Source organism: Artemia sp. Qi Xiang Cuo, chromosome 7 (assembly GCF_049724085.1).
Source record: "Artemia sp. Qi Xiang Cuo chromosome 7, ASM4972408v1, whole genome shotgun sequence".
NCBI classification, from domain to species: domain Eukaryota; kingdom Metazoa; phylum Arthropoda; class Branchiopoda; order Anostraca; family Artemiidae; genus Artemia; species Artemia sp. Qi Xiang Cuo.
Window position 1 is genome coordinate 26,576,825 of NC_142800.1, and position 23,875 is coordinate 26,600,699.

General features: G+C 35.5%; 2 protein-coding genes across 2 annotated transcripts in view; one reads left to right on the top strand and one right to left on the bottom strand.

The window, feature by feature from the left end:
- Positions 1-1,621, top strand: part of LOC148950109 (uncharacterized) — a 21,266-nt gene extending 19,645 nt beyond the window's left edge. Inside the window, exon 4 of the mRNA XM_089091779.1 lies at positions 1,548-1,621. Within this exon, the coding sequence (XP_088947905.1) occupies positions 1,548-1,621 (74 nt within the window). The remainder of the gene's footprint in view (positions 1-1,547) is intronic.
- A 515-nt stretch (positions 1,622-2,136) lies between these two features.
- Positions 2,137-23,875, bottom strand: part of LOC148950110 (uncharacterized) — a 48,210-nt gene continuing 26,471 nt past the window's right edge. Inside the window, exons 3-5 of the mRNA XM_089091451.1 lie at positions 21,427-21,516; positions 18,019-18,097; positions 2,137-2,258 (exon numbers count right to left, since the gene is read on the bottom strand). Of these exons, the coding sequence (XP_088947577.1) occupies positions 2,149-2,258; positions 18,019-18,097; positions 21,427-21,516 (279 nt within the window). The 3' untranslated portion in view covers positions 2,137-2,148. The remainder of the gene's footprint in view (positions 2,259-18,018; positions 18,098-21,426; positions 21,517-23,875) is intronic.

Here is a 23,875-nt window from a genome sequence, read left to right on the forward strand (position 1 = left end):
TTTAAACTTCGAAATTATTCAACTTATCAATGAGCCGGTATTATGAGGAATTATGAGAAATTAGATTATGAGATTGATTATGAGAGATCAATGAGAAATTATCATTGAGCCGGGTCGCTCCTTACTTACAGTTCGTTACCACGAATTGTTTGATAAGCCGTAAGCTAGGAGTGTGGTCGTGTGTAAAAATAGTTTTCATATTTTGTCCCATAAGGAAATTAAAGCCAGAAAAAATGAAATGGCAGGCAAATACTTCATTAAACTGTCTCAGTTACTTTAAATTCAAAGACAATTAAAAAACTCAAAAGTTGGTATGAACAAACTGACAGAGAGTGAGCTCAAAGCACTTACTGAGAAAAGTTTATTCAATATAGAACAAAAAAAAGTTGGAAAACAAAGATTAAAAAAATGCGGATAATTGTAATATATAGTCGTGGTATTAGCGTTATAGAGTAAATATATATTTATAAATGTATTTTGCATATGTATATTGCATATGTATAAATTTGAATAGCCAAGTCACGTTGCAAAAACTGCTGCTAAGCCCATAAACAGAGTTCAATCTCAGTTCTCTGATAGGGTCTCAAAATCTATTTGTTAGAGTTCAAATTTGAGTAACGTTTTCATGAAAAATTTCTCTTAAATCAATTATTCCTTCATATATAAATAGTGCATACAATGTGTACTTCAATAAAATCATGCTACCAGGAAATGAAAAACCGCTGATAGCTACAAGTAAACGGATACAGAAAATATTTTTTCATACTGTGATTTACGCTTAATAAAACTTTACAGTTTAAAAGTCTTGATAGGCCTATTTAAAATTTGCACCAAGAATAAATATTGCAGTGATTAAATAAATTCGAAGGTACATAATTACTGTGTTTTTCGAAGAAATGATGGCTAAGAAGGGATAACCCTTAAGACCTACGAATTTTTTTTGCTTCTTGTATATGCTCAAGATATAATTTGTATTATTCTACCATGTTTCTTAAAGTAATGATAAATTCCAAAAGTAAAATTAAAGCTATAGTTTGAAAAAAAGAAAAAAATATTAGATATACTAGAAATATGGTGACAGTTCATGTAAATATATGTATGTGTATATATACATTTATATGTAGAAATACATATGAATATATATACTATGTTATTTTAAGAAGCAACTAGCATCATTTTTTTAATTTTTTGGATCTAAACTTATATTCACAGACATTGTTTTTTTGGCATAATTAACACCTAATTTTTTATACCCCCTTTGATTTGAGCGATTACATACAATCCATAACTCCAAGACCAGTTCAATGGTACCATGGAACCAAAGGTTCATGCCATTTGATATGTCTACACTATCAGACTATAAAATCAACTGATACCTTAGAAGTATGCCATATTTGGGATAATTTTTTTTTTTTTTTTTTTTTTTTTTAATTCCGAGATTTAGAAGTGAGATATACTCAGATCTTACATTAGGCCACAGTATATAAATAATAGATTTTATCTTTATATTATCTTATATTATCTTATACATATATTTTATATGATAGATTTTATAATTATATCATCTTTATACAGTGCATTAGGCCTAGAAATATCAAAGCAAGTGCTACCTATAGCCTAAATGACTTTAATATATTGAAAGAAAATTTTATAACGTTTTGTGTTAAAGTGAAAGTTTGTGGAAATTTAAAGTTAAAATCCAAAATTTAATGTTTAATTTATCTAAGGCACTCCTAAGACCAGACAAAAAAATTAGATCAACGACGCTATCCAAATAAATTAACTATTAATTCCGTCCTCACTTAAACCCCCCCCCATCCCTGTAAAATTTCTTGTGGTTGATTTTCACCCGAAAAATTCTCCTTGCCGTATTTTCATTTAAAAAAGACTTTAATAACTGATCTTTTTCCCAATCACTCCAGACACCCCCCATGTTGTGTTGTTTTTTCTTGGAAACTGCCCCCCCCTCCAGTGAGAAGTTTTTTCTTGGGAAAATTCCTCGATAACACATTTCTACTGCGAAAAATTCTTCCATAGAAAATTTATCCTGCAAAAAATCCTCTCCCTACCACCACTAAAAAATTCCTCAAACATTTATTATTATAATAATAATTAACAATAATTGTTATAATGATTAAAAAAAGCATACTAACTTGAGCATCTCAAGAAATCCACGCAACTCATGTGAAACAAACTCCCAGAGATCATCAAAAGGTCTCCAAAGTTTTTCTTGGAACAAATAGCACAGGAATCGCTACCTATAGAAGAAGAGCAGAAGTTAGTACTCAAGAGTTAGCTCGAATTAAGCAGGTAGGCTATTCTTTTTAAAGATGAATACGAAAAAAAAATCTTCGAATAGGATCACTCCTCCATATTCCAATTCTGCTGGCACTTAAAAAACTGTGAATATTATATGGTGAAAAATTTAAAACTGTCATTAAATAAATATATATCCTTAAAGAAATTAAAAATCAATTATTTTACAGAAGGCATCAAGATATGGCTAATTGTAGAAAGAACCAAGACAGATAGTCTGAGCGATTGAGAGGGAAATCTGGGATAAGGCCTTTTAGGATTGTATAAAAATTATGTTATTTCATTTGTTGATAGATAAGTCTAAAAGATGTCTATGAAGTCTATGATATATAATATGAATGATAGTCATTAACCCGCGAATGTCATTAGCCAGCAAAACATCTAAACAAGCACAACATGAGAAAATTACAACAACTAACAAAAATTAAAGAGAAGATAAGAGTAGTAGTAGCAATAATACAGGCCTTAAAAGTTTGAAGTTAATACCTTAAATAGTTCAAAAGATATGTAGATACACTTTTTTGATGTGATTTTTAAATTCAATAAGATTTAACTGAGGAAAATTCAGTAATAATTATGTTTTCAAGCTGAATGATACAGCTCCAATTTGTTAGATATGTGCAGTACAATTAAAGTAGGAAATCTTTGAGCTATAACAGTAAAAGAAAATTCTCCCAACCCTTACCCGTGTGACTTACCTTCTATGGGCGAGTGTATGACTTGCATTCTTGGGCGAGGCACAGAAGGTCTCTGAGAGCATTAAAACATGCCGAATCTATAGAAAGTTCGTCATTCATAGCGCGCCCAAAAGAATATGGGTAACATATTATTAAAGTGGTAACTGACAGTACTGTCGAAAAAAACACCAACACCGCCAGCGTCTCTTGGCATTTTGTCAGTGTAATAATAAGGCAAAATCAGTGCAAAATACGAAATTAATATAGTAGTAAGTGCTCGATCTCAGTTTCTAAGAAAATCAAATTTACGAAGCTTGAAAAAATGTCAAGAATCATTCAAGCTCTAAAGAATGCTCTTTTTTTAATTAGAAATAAAACCACCTCCTCTCTTCTCAGTGACGACAAATTTTAAATTCAAAATTAATTTAATTTTAACTTTAGACGTCACCTACTCTTTTTCTCATTAAATAGCAGGCGAACTGGACACATTTAAAGTCACCATATACTACCAAAAACTTTCCAAAAAAAAATGCCATTCCCGTGAAAAAGGGCGTCCTCCCCCAACAGGAAGCATGGGCGCCCATAAGGGGGGGGGGAGGCCCCCCCCCCTGGCTGAAATACGTTGCCTTACATTTTTGTTTTGTGATTTCTATTATATATAGCATTGGAAGTGCCGATTAGACCTGGTAAATAAGACATTTGCTTCCCGAAAGATCGTCAAAATCTGAAAAAGTTTAAATACGTTTTGGGGATCTCAAATAAGAGCCCTGTAAGTTTGAGGCAAATTCTGACTTCTGCTAAAGTTTTGAGGGTCAAAAAACGTGCGAAATGTTCGTAATTTTTTTAGTTTTAGTTTTTCATCTTCATTTTAGGTATATAGGCCTATACTCCCGTTTAAATTTACAGAAATAAGGTTGCGTGGCGTTCAGGGCTTCGAATATCCCCGCTATTTGGGGATTTTCCCGAAATCTCTTTGGCTCCCCGAAAAAAAATATTGTTCCCCGAAAATCACCCAATCACGTTACCACCCCCAGTGATCTATCACTAATGACTATCCATCCCTAGCGATTATTACTTTACTTGCCATACATTTTTTCACTGCCTTACTCTCTTGCTCGTTAATTTTTGTCTGTTGTTTTACAATGCATACAAATGATAGACGGTTCTTGTTAAGACTAAACCATTTCGATTCAAATCTAGTATCCCTAATGCTATACGACTCTACATCATTCGTGGTCGTGGTCAAAACTATTGAAGAATTTTATTTGAAGTTGGATTCTTCAGTTGTATTTTGAGTTCTGAAATTGAATATCTAGAGGAGAATTCTTTTGAAAGCCGAATCGTAAGTTCATTTTTTTTTTTTGCTACTTTGGTTTCGGACATTCTGTATTAATGTTTAATACCTAATGAGTGAACGCATGATATATTGAAGAAATTGATCTTTTGGTACTTTCCCATTGTGTGGGCCTTTCGGTTTAACCGATAAATAGCAGACAATGATAAAACCCGTTTTTGACGTGTTAACCACTACAAAGTTGGCAAGTATTGCGTGGTTTTCTTTGTGTATACGATATTAAACTGTATTTTCGGGGGGTTGGGGGAGGGGTAGGGACCTAGGTTACGTGAGATTACGTATTTAATATATGATATTATCTACCCCCAGCCCCAACCCTCCTAATGTGCAAATATATAGCCCAAATTTGTTTCTAAACAAATATATATTCATCCTATTTTATTTTATTTCATTAGCATTAACCAAGAAGGACTTTTTAGAAAGGCCGACATAATCGGAAAGCACCGATCTTTTTTCCACAAATTCTTACCGTTTAAATTTTGTTTCATTTGATGTGTAACAATTAAGTTCTTTATTATCTGAGAGTTGTACTTGTCATGCCACCTTCTCCCCTCAAACGTATTCCCCTTCCCTCACAATTATTATTCTGGTTCTTCACCCGTGCAATATTTTCGGTAGGCTTAATATTTTAAATTGCAGTTTAGGATCTTTTTACAGTCTTGCGAAGCTGTTAAGTAGGCGAAGAAAATTTAACGGAAAAGCTATTTTGCTCAAATTAGGGATAGCCTAGTAAATTTGTTTAAATATTCAGGCATATCTTTACAACTTCTAATTTTTGAACAATTAGTAACCCTGTATGAAGGCTCTTGAGATAGAAACAATAGAATTTAAAAATGTTTTATAATTGAATTTCTTCTTAGGAACTCTCCCTAAATACAACCAGTACTTACGTATTAGCCAGAAAACACGCGAGAGGTGAAGCTTGGTTAATGCTAATGAAGTAAATCAAAATATGATGAAAATACAATAGCTTAGAAACAAATTTGGGATATATATTTGCACATAGGAGGGGTGGGACTGGGGGTAAAGCATAGTATAAATCAAATACATAACCTAACCTAGGAACCTTTTTTTGCCCCACAACCCCAACAAACTAAAGTTTAAATATTGTTCACGGAGTGAGAAACCCCTTTTTGCCTAGAGCGCCCAAGGAATTCTCTTGATAAAGAAGCTGTTTAACTAGTTTGTTGTATCATGTTCGCTGTACAATTTCTCGTGTGTTTTCTGGCTAATGCGTAAGTACCATACAATCTTCTAACCGTAAATATCAAAAAAGTTTTTATCATCTGAAAATAGGCCTAAGGAGCAACATTAAAACGAACAAGAATTATTACATATATGAGGGGTTTGTCGTTGTCCCCTCTTTAACGCCACGTTATTTACGCTACAGTTTGAATTTTGTCCCTATTCTGTTAGAACGATTCCTGAAACACAACTGTTATTTAATTAGAACAATAAGAAGCTGTTTTAAAAGGTACTAACAAATCTTAGCGTGAATAGTCAGGTGTTTAAAGGTTTATTTCTATTCGTTTTAAATTTTAATGCTGCTCCTTAATTTCAGGTGAAAAAAATATATTTTTATTTAATTCCTGGTATTTTAATGTACGCTTGTCGAAGAATATTCATTGATACGCAGAAATCGTTGCAGATGTTATTGAAAGCCCTGGTGGCTTTGATTAATAGCACCTACATTACTTATTTGCTAGTTTGGTGTTTTCTATAAAATTCGTTCCATTTAAATCAAAATCATTCCTTGCTCAAACAAAACCCTAACTCCAAATTACTAATGAGGCAGTTCTAAATGATATATTTTCTTTATTTTTAGAAAAATGGATATCCGGAAGTTTTTTTAATCAAAAAATATACAAAAAGCTAAGTTTGAGGAAACCTCGCCTCCAGATAATAAAAAAGATCAGCAGTTGCCTGATTTAGATGTCTTGTCATCAACAGCCAAAGAAACTGTAATGGAACAACCTTCAACTTCAAGAAGATTCGTTGAGTTTCAGCGATCCTTACAACCCAAAAACACGAATGTTAATGACAGTGCGGTTGAAATTGTTGATTCAGTGAGCTTTTTGGAAAAGCCAGGTATTTCTGATTGTAAAAAATACGAATTGCTGACAAAGCCGAGTGTAAACTATTAATCTCATGATTTCGAGAAAGGTGTTTCTATTATTGTTATAGATGCATATAAATTTAAGGAAAGTTGGTTGCATGCTTATACATGGTTAGTGTATTTGACTTCCCTAAAAGGTAGGCTTTGTAAATATTGAATAATAAAAAAAAAGTTTTTTTAACTGAAAGTAAGGAGCGACATTAAAACTTAAAACGAACAGAAATTATTCCGTATATGAAAGGGGCTGTCTCCTCCTCAACGCCTTGCTCTTTACGCTAAAGTTTTTTATTGTTAAAAAAAATAGAGTTGTGAGAAAGTCAAACTTTAGCGTAAAGAGCAAGGCGTTGAGGAGGAGACAGCCCCTTTCATATACGGAATAATTTCTGTTCGTTTTAAGTTTTAATGTCGCTCCTTACTTTCAGTTAAAAAAACTTGTTTTTTATTATTTAATATTTACAAAGCCCGCCTTTTAGTGAAGTCGAATACACTAAAAAATCTCTGGCTTAAAGAGTGAGGTATTGACTAGGGGGTGAACCCAATCATATATGTAATATTTTCTGTTCGTTTAAAGTTTTGATGTTGCTGCTGTTGCAGTTGAAAAGCTTGTTTTTTTATATTTAATTTCTAATCCTTTTTTAAATAATGCTGGGAAGTCCAGCGTCCCCTTCATAGCAATGTCCCTTCCCCCATGAAAACTTCCTTCATGAAAAGATCCTCCCATATAACCCCCGACCCCCCCCCTACCAGGAAATATCTCCCCTGAAAACGTCTGTACTGTATACTTCCCAATAACCAATACTATATGTTAACATTGGGTAAAGTCCATAACTTTCAGCCTTCCTCCCGGGAACTTCTGGGGATTAAGTCATCCTAAAAGACATACTTATAATATTTTCGAACATGCTGAACAAAATCTCTATCTCAAAATTTTGATCAGGTGACTTTGGGAAAAAAATGAGCGTGGGAGGGGGCCTAGTTGCCCTCCATTTTTTTGGTCACTTAAAAAGGGCACTAGAACTTTTAATTTCCATTCCAATGAGCCCCCCCCACAATATTCTAGGACCAATGGGTCGATACAATCACCCCTGGGGAAAAAAAAACAAATAAACACGCATCCGTGATCTTTCTTCTGGCAAAAATATACAAAATTCCACATTTTGTAGATAGGAGCTTGAAACCTCTACAATAGGGTTCTCTGATACGCTGATTATGATGGTGTGGTTTTTATTAAGGTTCTATATTTCCCCCTTTTTTTGAAAATCAGCCAAATTTTCTCAGGCGCGTAACTTTTGACAGGTAAGATTAAACTTGATGAAACTTATATATTTGAAATCAGAATTAAAATTTAATTCTTTTTCTGTATCTATTGGTATCAAAATTCCGTTTTTTAGAGTTTCGGTTACCATTGAGCCGGGTCGCTCCTTACTTACAGTTCGTTACCACGAACTGTTTGATTGTGTGTTATTTAAGCCAGCCTTGAAGAGAGGCATTTTTGACTCTTTCGTGATAAAAGCTCACAAGGACTTCAAACATTTTCATGAAGACGCACGGAATCATGCCAAATCCAAGTAGCACCACGAAGCTGTAATTGATGCTAATAACTTCTGTGATTCAGTGACGAAGAAGAAAAAAGACATCAAAGAACAACTGGACTCTGCTATATCTGATCTTATACAGATAAACCGAAGCAAAATTACATCAATTTTAAAAGCAATTATATTTTGTGATACTCACGACATTGTTCTCCGTGGAAATCATTCAAAGGGAGGAAACTTTCAAGACCTGCTTTGTTTTCGCATTGAAGCAGGAGATCAAGTCCTTAAAGACCACATAACAACACATTCAGGAAAAGCTAAATTTACATCTCATAGAGTCCAAAATGAGCTAATAAATATTTGTGGGACTATACTACAAGATACAATAGTCAAAGAAGTAAATGATAGCCAAGCATTCTCTTTGCTAGCAGATGAGACTGCTGATGTTAGTGGAAAAGAGCAGATGTCAATAGGGGTACGTTACATAAAAACGGATTCAAACGTTGGATGGGTGATCAAAGAAGAATTTATAGTGTTTGCCAAACTTTAAAAATAAGATGCAGGAAGTATTGCTGATGCAATTTTGCATTTCACAGACAAGATAGGACTAGACATGACAAAGCTAATTGGTTTAGGATTTGATGGATGTTCAACGATGGCCGGGAAAGATAGTGGAGTTCAACGAAGAATCAGGGAAAAATATCCAAAAGCTGTGTATTTTCACTGTGCCTCTCATAGATTAAATTTAGTAGTCAATGACCTCAATATTGTACCAGAAATTAGAAACACAATAGGCACAATAAAAAAAGTGATCCGATTCTTCAGGGAGAGCACTCTTAGAAGGAAAAAAATCCCGAAAATTCCTATTCTGTGTGAAACAAGGTGGTCCGAGAAGTACTGATGCATACGCAACTTTTCAAACATTTTTATAGCCATTAAGGAAGCTTTGGCTCAACTTCCCACTAAAAATGAGGTGAACCAAGAAACGCGTTCACAAGCTTTTCAGTTGGATGTAGCAATATCATCAGTAGTTTCTATCGTATGTCTAAAAATCATTTCCAGATACTCTTCGTACCTTGAGCCAGTTGTAAATAAAATGCAGTCCGTCGATTTTGACCTACATGCTGTACATATGCACGTAAAAGAGAAATTGTTATGGGTTTTTCAAAAGCACAGAGTAGAAGCAGTCACGGAATTTGAAGGAATTATCACGGAATTACAAAAAACCTGTGATTTACTGGAAATTGAAATCAAAACACCTAGGACAACCGCAAGACAAAGTCATCGCTCAAACATTTCTATGACTAATCCAATAGATTACTACGGGTTAGCTGTTTTTATTCCTTATTTGGACTCGTTAATTGTGTCACTTGAATCGAGATTCAATGACCGCAACAAAACCCCGTCCAAAGGAATTCTTATTCATCCCAACATTTTAAAAAACACGGAGAAGGATACATTTGTTAATGCTATGAAAGATCTATCTAAGTTCTATGACAATGAAAATTTAGAAGTGGAAGCAAGAACGTGGTACGATGTGTGGAAAAACAAAGACTGTGGTGAGGAAGTGAAGCTCATAGATCTCTTCTCTGAAACTACATTTTTCCCTTCAATTATAAGGGCCCTTGTTAACTATCTAACGATCCCACCAACAACATGTACTGTGGAGAGATCCTTTAGCATCCTGAGGCGAATTAAAACACGGCTGAAGAGTACTATGAGCGAGGAACGCCTATCACGTTTGAGCTAAATAAGCATTCACAGGTGTAGAGTACAAGAGTTCAATTTGGAAGAGCTGGCTATAGACAAATTTTCCAAACAGAAGCAAAATCTACAATTTGCTTTTTCTGAAAAGTTATAATTTTGTGATTTAAAGATCCTATGTAAGTTTCTTTTCATGAGTTAATTCATTTTTTTTTAGATTTGGATAAATCAAAATCTTAAATCCGTTTTTTATTGTTTGATTTTTTAATGATTAAAAATTTGTGATTATATTGTAAACTCCAGTTTCACTCATTTAATTTTCATGTGATTCATTTAATTTCACTCACGTGGTTCACAACAGAGATTTTTACTAAGAGGGCAAATGTGATTTTTAACACAAACCACCGATGTCGGCAAAATTTTCTGCCACCATTATGTTTTTTATCTGTTATTGTTGGTTTTGAAAGCAAGGGCAATATCAAAATTACATTTTACATTTTAAAAGAGAAAACCATGTGTTTGTACAAGAAAGTGCCCTCGAATGAAATTGGAAGAATATACGGATATTCAAGGATATAACGTATTTTTCAATATTTTGCCCCCTTCCCCCTAAAATTCAGCCTATGGGCGCCCATGATTGCTACACCTGAGATTCAGACAGAAATTACTAATTTGAAGAAGATGGCAAAGTCCATTGAAGAAAATGTCTTTAAATCCCTGCTTACTTCTGTTACAAAGAGCATTCAGTCACAAATTCAATCCCTTGGTCTGCCTATGAAAGGTGACAAAGTTGACCTTAATTTGGCAGTAAAGGACCTGATGTCAGACTCCATCCAGGAAGACATTAAACAGATGGTCAGAACACAGCTTCAAGCAATGGACTTTTCTGGTAAAATTGCAGACATTGAAAAAAAGCTTGCTGATCATGTCGCTGCTCAAACTGATCAACATAAGCAGCAAGAATTAAAAAATCAATTCATTGTGTTTGAACTACCTGAGGATACTATATTTGACAACCCCGAACCTAAGTTTTTGTCACTTTGCCAAGATAAATTTCCTGGCATCAGTGTTCTGAACAGTAAGTTATTATTTGTGAAACACATTAGAAAACGAGCTATTAATAGGAATAGAACAGTTATTATTTAGTTCTACAACCTGAGAGCACGTTTCTTGCTTCTCAAAAATAAAAAGGATCTGGTGTGGTCATTAATGAGCCTTTGACTAAACCTAGGCTTACCTTACTTTCACAAGCTAAAGCTCATTGTGACAGGAATAATGCAAGGACTGTGAATGGTGATATTTTGTTAAAAGTGGAAATAAGGTACTCAAAATATCATCCATTGGTGAGATTAATGCCCTTCCTGTTTTTCAAGAATCTTTTGCCAGCATTGTTTCAGAATGACCTAGTGCTGCTTTACATAACTCTTCTCTTTACAACAAAATTTCATCTGCTTAGTTATTTTTTTGCCAATTTTTTTTCTCTCTTTGGCTTTTTCTTTTTCCCTTGTCGTCAAAATTATTACATGGAGTTTCTTTTTTAACTTATTTTCAATACTGTATTCTTTCTGTCCATACTAATTTATCTTTACCTATTTTACAACATTTCCTACTATTGGATAGTAAAAATGGATGATACTCCAGATTCTTTTTGTTTCCAAGCTAAACTTTCTTCTAGTTTCAGTGTGTTTTGATTCACCTTTTGTTTCTAGTGATGATAGTGAAAATGATCCTCTGTTAAAATCTCTTCATCAGTCTGATTGTTGTTACCATTCTTATCAACATTACTTTGAACAAGTGCTGCCCTCAATGTCTTCTGTTAAAAACTTTAATGCGTTTACTTTGAATGTGCAAGGTTTAAGGTACAAACAGGATAATGTTCTGCAATATATTGGTGGTATCAACTGCCCTTATGATGTAGTAGGTCTCACAGAAACCTGGCTGTCTTCCAGTGATGATATGTCTGTGTATGACATGTCAGGTTTTACTGCATACCACTCAACTAGATCTCTAACTAAGTGCTCTGGTGGTATATCCCTTTTTGTCAGAAGTAATCTTAATGTTGTGAGACGTTCAGATCTTGAGAAGATTTTTGATCCAGTCGTAAATAATAGAAGTGTGTATGCATTGATTGTTGACCTGTCATGTGATACACTAAGTTATGAAACTATTTGCTTATTTTATAAGCCTCCACCTTTCCCAATTGCAAAATTTTCTGAATTAAATGATGAAATGTACTCAGTTGGTAAGCTTGCTTCAAGAAATGTTTTTATGCTTGGAGACTTTAACTGCAATTTATTGAAAATTGAGTGTGATAATGAGTTTGACCGTTTTTTTTAATCTATTTCTTGCTCTGGCCTTCTTCCTTGCATTTTCTTTCCTACTCGTATTGATCCAGTCAGATCTTCTGCACCTCTGATTGACAACATTTTTCTGTCATCTAAAAATGATATTAAATTTTCTTCTGGTATTATTTTCTCTGATCTTTCTTTCCATTTTCCAGTTTATTGTTCTGTTCCCAAATTAAAAATGCTGAGCCAAGAGGATACCAGAGGTGAGTCTTATTCAAGAATTTATAGTCAGAGCAATGTTCATAACCTTATGTCTGATCTTAGTGCTAATGATTGGTGTTCAGTAATGAATTCTGATGATGTTAATAGGGCTTCATCCTCATTAATGAGTCGGCTGACAACACTAATTGAAAAAAATTTTCCCCTAGTATAATCTTCAAGTAAATATAAACCCAAGATGCCTTGGATGTCTCCTAGTCTTGTGAGATCAACAATGCAGAAGTCAGAGCTTTTTAAGCTAGCTTGCAAAAGCCTTGATCCTGATGATTTATCAAAGTATAAGCTTTATAAGAATGTATTAACATCAACAATTAGATTAGCTAAGAAGAATTATTTTTTGCTGAAAATTCAGGAATGCAAAGGTAATGTACAGAAAGTTGGAGTGTAGTTAATGAAGCTTTATCTCGTAGGAAACAGTCAAAGAAACAGCATACTGCCTTCAAGAATGCAGATAGTTCAACTATTGAAAAACCAGCCGTACCTAGTGCCTTCAACTCTTACTTTACCACCCTACCAACTGTTAAGACCCCCTCCTTTCCTAAACTAGGTAAATCTTCACCAGCTGAGAGAAGTATTTTTCTAACTCCTTGTACAAGCATAGAGATCTGTGATTTTATTTCCTCTTTAAGTAGCAGAAACACAGCTGATGCGCTCGGACTAACAAACCATGTGCTTAAGTCTGTTTTTTCTTATGTTGTTGAACCTCTTACCCATATTTTTGATCTATCTATTTCAAAAGGTGTTTACCCTGATTCGTTTAAAATTGCAAAAGTACTCTCTCTTTTTAAGAAGGGTGACCCCAGCTTAGTGTCAAACTATAGACCTATATCAATTCTCCCAATTTTCTCAAAATTAATTAAAAAAGTTGTGCAGAAGAGGTTTTTTTCATTCCTGTCTACTGGTGCTTCAATTGGAAGCGGTTCTGTTCTGTCTGATCACCAGTATGGCTTCCGACCTAAACTCTCTACTGCATGTGCTCTAGTTAACGCTACAGAATTCGCGCGTGTTAACATAGACAAGGGTCGTAGTGTTCTAGGACTATTTCTTGATTTTTATAAAGCTTTCGACATGGTAGATCATTTTGTCTTACTGGGAAAACTGTCTCTACCTGGAGTTCGGGGAATTGCCTTTAAATGGTTTAAATCTCACCTTTCTAATAGATCTCACTTTGTGTATTACGATGGGAAATATTCGGATCTAGCTTTGGTTTCTAAAGGGGTACCTCAAGGCTCAGTTTTGGGACCACTCCTCTTTCTTATTTATATTAATGACCTTCCTCCATCACCCAACCTTGATACCCACACTGTTTTGTTAGAAGACGATAGCAATTTTTTTGTGGTTTCAAATGATCTGCCCTCTGCGGTTGCTAAGGCTCAGCTTCTGCTCAACTATGTCCGTGATTGGTGTGAGTCGAACGGGACGCTGTTGAATAGCTCTAAGAGTAGCATTATTCATTTTCAAACCCCATACCACATGTCTGAACCTTCCCCAAAAATCTTTGTTTTTTATGGTACTGATATAATTCACCAGTGTTCTTATGTTGAACTTCTTGGTTTGCATGTTGATTGTTTTCTTTCTTTCAAAACTCATATTTCCTATACACATTCTATAATTTTTCGTCAAGTTTCTATACTTCATCGTGCCAATCAATTTCTTCCTTCCGATGTAATGCTTTCTCTTTACTATGCATTTGTCCTTCCTTATCTTTCTTATTGCTGCAATGTATGGGGCAATACTAACTATTCTTCCCTTCAGCAACTCCAAACAGCACATAATAGAGCGGTGAAGGTAACTTTTCGCCTTCCCTGACTCTGTCCTACAGCTGATCTTTACAGTGATACAGGTCTAGATGCCTTAGATGTGGTTATTAAGAAGCAGAACCTAAAACTAGCTCATCGAGCCTCCAATTTCTCACTTCCTCCAAACATCTTATCCTACTTTGATCTAGCATCAACACGTAAGTGCCAGACCTTGCTTTGGAGCTCTGTTCACCAATTTAGGCTGCCTCAACACTAGAACCCTCGCTAAACAAGGAAAGATAGACCTACTCCTAAGAGAGATAAAACGGTACAGCTGGGACGTTATCGGTCTCGCAGAAACCCATCTTCCAGTCACTGGTGAAGAGAAACATGGAGATGTTACCCTTCTGCTTTCGGGACGTAATGATCAGAAATATCAACAAGGTGAAGGTTCTCTATTGTCTAATAAAGCTAGAAAATCCTTAACATCCATAAACCCGGTCATGGAATAGTTCACCATGATCTACCTATAAGATTTACACACCAACCTGATAATTATCCAAGCATATGATTCAGATTCCAGAAGAGACGACGAAAAGTCTGAAAGCTTCTATCTCCAGCTTCAAAGTCTGGTTGATTCTGTCCCTAAGAAGGACATAATCTTTGTCATTGGTGACTTCAACGCCATCGTTGGAAAAAACCACACAGGACACGAAGATGTAATGGCCAAATTTGGCCATGGAAGAATGAACAGAAGAGGAGAACGCCTTATCGAATTCTGCAGAGACAGCGATTTAGTCATTACAAACACACTGTTCAAGCACAGACCTCACCGTAAGACATCCTGGACCTCACCGGATGGAAAAACTAAAAACTTAATAGACTACATCCTCGTGTCTAGACGTTGGAAAACGTCTGTCCTAAACACAGTCACGCTAGCTGGTGGTGACTTTGACAGCGACATCTCGCTTGTCATGTCTAAGTTCAAAACAAGACTTAAAACAGTATCAAAGTCATCTCAGAAAACCTCCAAGTTTCGAGCAGATCTACTGAAAGACGAAAACACACGTATGACCTATATCACCATTCTATCCGAAAAAATTTTGGAGCTCACGTCGAGATCTCCACCTATCCTGTCTAAGGAAGACATTGACAACCTGGTGACAAGCAGCACAAATATCATATGTGATGTCGCTCATTCCACACTGGGTACCAAAAAAAAAAAAAAACATTCAGAAACCTTGGATAACAGACGAGATCATTTCACTCTGCGACGAAAAGCGCCAACTCACGAACAAGCAAGATAAAGAAAGTAGGGACCGGTACAAGCAACTCAAACGAGATGTTGAGAAATCCATCAGACGTGCTCATCGTGCTTTTATTAAAGAAATGTGTGATCAATTTAAATCGACCTTCAAGAAAGGAGACCCCCACTACACGTATAGAAGAGTGCGGGAATTGGCCAAAAAGAAGGACATCAAAGCGTTCTCCCTTCTTGACGAACATGGAAACCAAATACAATCCACAGACGGAATCCGTTCACGATGGAAAAACAATTTTAAAAATAAACTGAATCTGGACATCGTCCCAGACCCCATAATTCTCAAAACTTTCCCTATAACTTCTACAGATCCAAGTCCTCCCCGTCTTCATTCTGAAATAGAAGCAGCTATCAGAGACATGAGAACAAAAAAAGGTTTTAGCCCCAACGCAATCCAGACTGAACTACTGAAAGTAAACTGCAAACCACTCCTTGACCTTTACCACAAAATTGCCGCAGCTGTTTGGGAAAAATGTCACTTCCCCTCACCTTGGTGCGAAACCACGATTATTTCCCTGCATAAGAAAGGCTCTAAAGCTGTCTGCGACAACTACCGCCCAATAAGTCTTACCAGCCACGCAGCAAAAATCCTCACCGGAGTCATGCTTGGGAGTATGCGAGCCATTTCCTCACTGGTCATTCCGGAATACCAAGCCGGCCTCCGACCTAATAGATCAACAATTGATCAGATATTCACTGTTCGGCAGATGATGGAAAAGTATAGTGAACTTGGCCGCAGCATCTACCACCTTTTCATAGACTTTAAACAAGCTTTTGATCGGATATGGAGAAAAGGTCTATGGCACATCCTTCTTCACTTTGGCATCCCATCCAACCTGATCTCGCTGATCAAAGACATGTATAAGAAGTTCAGTAGCCACGTCATGACTGGAGAGGGATTTACCGAGAGCTTCAGAACCTCTACGGGAGTACTTCAAGGTTGCCTAATATCACCGGAGCTGTTTAATCTCTTCCTAACTGCAGCCCTTTCACTCAGAGATAACCCGCCCGGCGCCCTTGTCGGAGGAGTGGTGATAGACAAACTGACATATGCTGATGACATAGTCCTAATAGCCCAGTTCCTTCAAGATCCACAATCTCAGGCTAACAGCGTTCACTCGTCCACCAACCTCTTTGGGATGGCAATCAACACCTCAAAAACGAAAGCCATGCGCTGTTCACGCGAATTCGATTCACATGTAAATCTCAGCCTTCAGCTTGGTGAAGGTACCATTGAGTGGGTGGAAGGCTTCGCCTACCTTGGGAGCTTACTTACTTATGATAACAACCAACTCAAAGACATCAAGAGACGCCTGGCACTTGCAAACTCCAGTTTTAAAGCTCTGATGCCCATTTGGAGGAATAAGAACTTAACAACAACTCTCAAATCGAGACTCTTCTACTCCCTCATTATTCTGATCGCCATCTATGCCTGTGAATCTTGGACGCTTAAAACAGACGATCAACGCCGCCTAGCTGCCTTTGAAACCAAATCTCTACGACGCATCGCTGGTGTCACCTTCCATGATAGAATCTCCAACTTCAAGCTTCTCCATAATCTGAAATTCAAATTTGCAATACTGGACAAAATAAAACTGCAACAACTCAAATGGCTTGGACATATACAACGCATGGCTAGCACACCTCTCTCGAAGATAGCCTTTGATGTACGAGTACAGGGTTCTCGACCCTGAGATCGCCCTCCGAAGAGATGAAAGGGAAACTTTTCACCTTAGAACCTGCCACAACTCTGCCGCCTGGCCGACAACAGAAGTACCTACAGGAGGCACTTCAATGAACTGGTTAAAGAAGAGGCCCCAAAACGACCTTCAAGAACGGATGGGACATAAGTCAAGTAAGTAAAGTCATAAAATTAAGTCAAAGGTTATTTTGTAGCAGTTTTGTGTTGTTTTTTTTTTTTTTTGTTTTTTTTTGTTGATTTTTCTCACATTGTGTTTATATTTTTGAGATATTGTTGTATTTTTGTTCTTTCCCTGATTTGTTTTGTGTGGATTTTGTGATTGATACGAGGTCTTCTACAAGCTATGCTTCTTGGGACCTCTAGCGCTTAAGTGTATTTATGTATTTATTGTAGTATTTAATAAATTGAATTGAATTGAATAAATGTTTGTTTGCATTGATTGTTTACTTAATTTCTATTTGTTTTAAGTTTCATTTATACTTCAATAACAAAATATTTTTTTCGTTTTAAGCTTGATTTTCATATTCAATCTAAGCACTACTCGCTTTTAAGATGTATTAATTCATTTATATTATTACTTGTTGTATGTTTTTTCCTATGATTGTTGCCACCTTTTTTTGCAGATTTTGCCACCTGAATTTCTATGTGATCAACGACTTCATATTGTAAAATTTTTCGCTTTCATTTATCTAGCCATGAAGGACAAAGAACTTCAATCCCTTGTTTTTTTTCAATGAATCTAGAGGCTTGGCAATAAAAGTAAAAGCAGTACAGAAATTTTGGACAAGAATTCGAGAACTATTGATTTGTTTAATTTTGTATTTTAAAGTATGTTACCTGGATTTCTTTATTACGAATGCAGCATTGCTTTTCCTCTCTGAGGGAAGACAATGTTGTTAACAATCTAGAAGATGGTTAACCCCATCCTAAGTTCCCTCCACAAATTTTATAACAGCTCTCTAACATAAGGCTAAATAAAAATCTTACCTTGTCCCTGTTTGTCCCTTCGGTTTTGCTCAAAGCGTTGTTGCTGGTTTCGGTAATAGTTTTCGTTAAATGTGCAGACCTATAACAAATAGAAATTTTAAGAGGAAAACAATACAGAAATACAATGGAGCAGCTTCAAGGTATTACCCAAGAAGTACATATTCTACACTTAAAAAGATATCCCTACTAAAACCGCTAAGAGCAGTGAACTAACCCCATGAACAGTGACCTATATGTGAACGGAACCCTACGAGTAATTATGGAAAAACTTAAATAATTCCCTAGTAAGTTTTGAATATTATTTTGCATATATTATGGTTATCTCCAATATTTACTTTTTAAGTGAGCTCGATCAATCAATTGGCAATTTATTCACTACGACAAGACTACAAAACACAGAGTGGACATAAAAAAAGAGAAAAAGTCAAGACCCCCAAGACTAGTTTTAAGGTTTTGTTTATAAAATTGAACAAATTTGATAAAAAAAAAAATGAGAATAGTAACATCAGAAATGACGTAAAAACCCTTGCACCTCTAAAACATGATAGAGACCTTATCATCACAAAAGCTGATAATGGCAACACAATCGTCATAATGAATAACAGTGAGTAGAGTCCTAGATTCCATTTTGCTTGCCTTATGATCCTTGGCACCTTTTCAGGGCACATGCCAAGGCCATCCCCTAGGGCACTCTTGAGGTTGAACGAACTTTATCGAGGCCATTCTCTAATGAGGTTGAACAAACTTTATCAAGGCTATTCCCTAGGGCACTCTTGTGAACTCTTGCAGAATCTTGCATATAGGTTATATTTCTAATGGTCACATACAGAATTAGTTATCATGGTCCCATACAGAATGTATAGATTCTACGGAAGTTCTAAACTTTTTCAAAGAGAGTGAGTAGCCCCTCGCATATAGGTAATACTTTGTTTGCCTTACGTTCCTTGGCTCTTTTCCAGGGCAAATGTCAAGGCTATCCCCTTGGGCACTCTTGAGGTTGGACGAACTTTATCAAGGCTATTCCTTAAGGCACTCTTGTGAACTCTTGCATAATCTGGTTTTGAGCGTCAGTTACGCAATGACATGGTCCTAGGGACGATTTTGAGTCACTGAATTTTTACATAATGGATTTCTATGGCATTGAGTTTAGGTATAAATAGTCTTGTAAGATTTTGTATTGTCACAAGTTCGACTGCGTGCAGTTAGAAAACAATCATGTCAAGCAAAAGGACTAGCGGCGTTGATGATGATGTATCAATTATTTGTGTGAGTTATGATGTAATTTTTTGTCACATGTCCCCTTAGAGTAAACGAAGTTTGTTCTGTCAACACGTTTTATCTGTCAATATATTAGGGTTTTATTAAGATTCCACCACTTTATTTAAAAAAAAACTATTAAAAATCAACATAACTTCACCGCCGAAATTTACATCACAGCTCAAAAGTATTTCGTATTTTATTTCGTTTATTACTTAAAAGCTATACTAATATGCGGTTGGAAAAGAAACAGTTCTCCCTGCTAAAAAAACTGGTAAATTTCAATTTTCATGTTTAAAAATATACTTTTTTCTTACTCTCCCAACTTCTGAAAAACATTTTACGACGCCCGCCCTCCCTCCCACCCTTCTAAAGTTAAGGATTGACTGTTTACAGCTATACTATCGAATTAGTATATTTAATGCTTACCAAAACTGAATAAGTGTATAGTCCAGGAAGTGTGTGAAAAAAAAGGCCTAGCCCAAGACAAATTGCAATAGAAATGATTCGTTGACTACCCGACTCAGAAAAATGTGCTGATTCCGAATATGCAAAGTTTGCTCATCTAGCTGTTTCACAAATACGTTTTTTTTGGGGTTGAGGTAAATAACGAGGAGGAGAAATATGTCTTTTGCAGAAATGCGTAGAACCACGAAAAACAATATGCATCTAGGGGTAATAAAGTACGCTGAATCTGAAAATGATCTCTAACTGCAAGGATAAACAACGGTTATCAATATTTAAAGGGGAAGTATGCGGGAAGAGGGTGAATTTTCTCATCTAGTGTTAAACCACGCTGAATCTGAAAGAAACCGGTCTTAAAATGTAGAATGACAACTATCACCCATTTTGATGGTTTAATTAACGATTAAAGCAATCTCAACCTTTTTAGTTATAAAATATACAAATGTGATAAAAAAAACGAAATATCAATATTCATAGATCATCGTTATCTTCGAGATCATCAACTCCGAGAAACTCAGTTGTAACACAGTTCACACAACTTGTTCCCTTGCAAGCTCCACAGGCCCAGGTGCATTTCATGCCATTTCTTTTGCAAGTACATCGCATATTTGAGCAGTTGGTTTTGCACTTACAGCGAAAAACTGCAAGGAGAGAGTTGGGGGCAGCGGGGAGTTCACCAAAAATAGGGCTACATAATCCATTCTGAATTACCCAACCGAACTGGCCAGGGTCGAGATTACATCCCAGGGTTTTCCACGATTCAACTTGCAAATAAACTCGAAATGAGTGGAAGCTGCAAGCATCACTTGTGGGAGACTCAACATACGAAGCAGATACTGTAACTTTCTCAATGAATTTGAGATGACGCAACTGATTTAGGGTTGAAATTGAGCCTGGACACTTAAAAAAAAGCATCATTGCCTTTTCCCCAGCTGATGAAGTGTCGTGCTCGGAGGATAGTGGTTCCATAAAAACTTTAGTGGATTCGTAAAACTCGTTGTTTTTTAGTTAAACAAGTATTTTTCTTTAGTTAAAACAAGAAAATCTAATAAATCAAGAAGGTTTTTTTTTTAATTGCAAGAAAGAAACAGTCATTCCTAAGTCTTTTAGATCAAACACCTACTTTGGTATTGAAAATGAAAGGATATTAAAGGATAAATGAAGTCTCATAGCTTTAAACCATGTAATTGCCGAAAAAAAAAAAAACAAAGACGTTTCAATTTAGTTAGATATATGAATTAACACGAGAATTTATTATTCAATAACCTTCCGTCGGAACTTTTCAGGAAAATTAAGGATATGGCTATCAAATCATTTAATCAAGATTTTCACCTTTCAAAGGTGCGGTTGGCTGATAAACTAAATTTACTTTTATTCGAGAGGTTCTGTTCGTTTTATATTGACATAGTATTTTAAGAAAAAATGACATATATGACATTATATTGACATAGTATTTTAAGAAAAAAAGAAAATAGTAGTTTAAATATTTTCGGCTTTTCTTCAAGAATTTATAGTTTGGCCTGCTATTTGTATGCTGGAGACACTTTTCAACAATGTTTAACAACATAAACCCTTTTAAAAATCTGGACACAAATAGCAGTGTTTAATTTAGTTTTATGCCTTTTCTAGTTGACCTGAAAAATGAAGCTTATGGGAAATAAGGCCTCTGTGGGAAATTAGACTTACTCTTTCATTACAACCAAAGTGGCATCTAAATTCTGCCGGAATAGCTTCAGATCCACATCCAGGTATAACTTCTATGTGACGAAAATTCGGCTAAAAACAAAACGAACAGTAATTAAATAAACAATGAATGCAAACAAACATACAATAGATACTAATAGATACGAATCAAAGTAACAATATCAAAGTAAAAAATAACAAAGTAAAGAAAGCATCAAAGTAACAATTTGCAATTTTTTGCATATTGTCATTTGAACATATTGTCATATATGTTCATTCATATATTGTCATATATGAATGAACATATTGTCATTTAATTTAGTTTAAATTTCCACTCAATGTTTCCTCAAATTTTCACCTTCATATATGTAGCCTTAATAGTACTAGTATCGGAGTATTAGTGGTGGGAGTAGGTAAAAGTAGCTGTAGCAGTGTTGAAAATCTCCTTATGATTCCCCGGAAGTTTCGGTTAGCCGTTCTTCAAATATTAATGATGTATCCTTTTGAATCCCTTTTGACGTCGTTTTCATTTTAGTTATCTTAGCCTTACAAGTAGTTGCAACTTAGGCAGTAATTGAAGAGGTTTAGTAGCCATAAAAGTGGTACTAGTAATAGCAGTAAAAATAATATTGGGAGCAGGGCAGGGCGAAGATCCTTTTTTTAATTTTACTTTTTTTTTAAACTAATAATAACCCAGGTTTGATTTTTGTTCCAGTTATTTAAGAATGACTCCTGAATCACAAACGCTGTTTAATTAGAATAATAACCTCTTTTAAAAGTTTAAAAAAACTTTAGTGTAAGAGCGAGCTATTGAGGAGAGGCAACCCCCATAATATACGTAACATTTTCTGTTTGTTTTAAGTTTTAATGCTGCTCCTTACTTTCAAGTTGACAAGTTGAAAAAACTTGTTTTTTTTTTAAATTTAATTTCTGATTGTTTTTTAAATAATGCTGGGGAATCCAGCGCCCCCTTCATAGAAATTCTCTCCCCCCATGGAAAGATCCTCCCACGTAGCCTCCTCCCCCGTAGCCTCCTATCAACAAATATGTTTAGAAACCTGAAGAGCATATGAGTAAACTGTGATAATAATAGGAGCAGCAAAAGACAGTTTTACTGAGAATAAAAGAGAACATGTGGCGGAAGGAGTACAATGCTGTACTCCTTCATCTGGAGGAAAAATCTATAGCTATTGTAATCTTAAGCTATCTTCATTTTTTTTAACTTATAGGGCATTATTTTCGCTTTTATTTATTGAAAAAAAAAATAATTCACCCCCCCCCCCTCCAAATGCACGGTCATGTTATGGAGGAAGGAGTAAAAAAAACGAATCCAAAAACAACACAGAAAAATTTTTCGTCTAAGAATGTGCTTAAAAAACCCAATAACAACAGCATATATCCCCAACAGCATACCGAGATAAATAGTAATGTGATGCGATCCATATAAGTTTCCAAAGATATATAGATACACATCAGACAAAACAAGTTCTTTCTTCAAACGGTGCCGTGCCCCCCTACAAAAATTCACATAACGTATGCCAAAAAGCGGGATAGGATTGAAAAGGAGATCACACCTCGACTTCCTTCAGTATTGCCGACCATGAAGGATTTACTTAGTTTCATGTCACCTGGTTTCACTTCGAGAAGCTAGCGGTTGATTTCTTGGAAGAGAATTCGGACGAACTCATGTGTCCTGTTTTTTTTTTTTTTTATGGATAGAAAGAGTATTATACATGATTGCCAGGGTTGCCACTTTTTGGTAAATGAATATGTCCCTTGATCGCCCCCTAACATAGTCTAAAGTAGTGTAATTTACTTAATTAACGCAAGTTCGCGTTAATTAAACTTTCTCCTGACGCAAGCTTATCGGATCAACCTATTTTGCCCCCCCCCCAAAAAAAAAAAATCCTGGATCCGCCACTGAACTGTGTTCGCTGTTGTTACAAACCTTGGTTGTAAAAATATACAACCTAGAAATGTAATGACAATGATTTTATTTTAAAAAAAACGCAAGGAAAATCTAGCTGTAGCACACCAATTGATCTTTTTCTTTTTTTTAAGATTTATACCTTCATTCATGAATTATCCTTGGTTTGTGGAATTAATGCTGGAAGTTCGTGGTGTTGCTAGTTATCGAAATATGTACTAAAAGATACTAAATAATGGAACAGAAGCCTTGAAATTAGAATCTTAATTAAATTAGATAAAAGCGGGAGGTACAATGCTGTGAAATGATTTTCAGGTTAAGGGAAGAGGATCCGCTGATAGTTTTTTTTCCCGAAAATTTGAAAAAGAAAATTTGTAAATCTAAATTTTAATAAATAACCAATTTTTTACTATTATAATTTTTATGCATTTTTTCTGTTTGAAACCCTTGATCTAAAACAAAATTGAAATGTGAATATTCTAAGACGGACGTAAGCAAGGGGGAGGGCTCAAGGGGGAAGGTTTC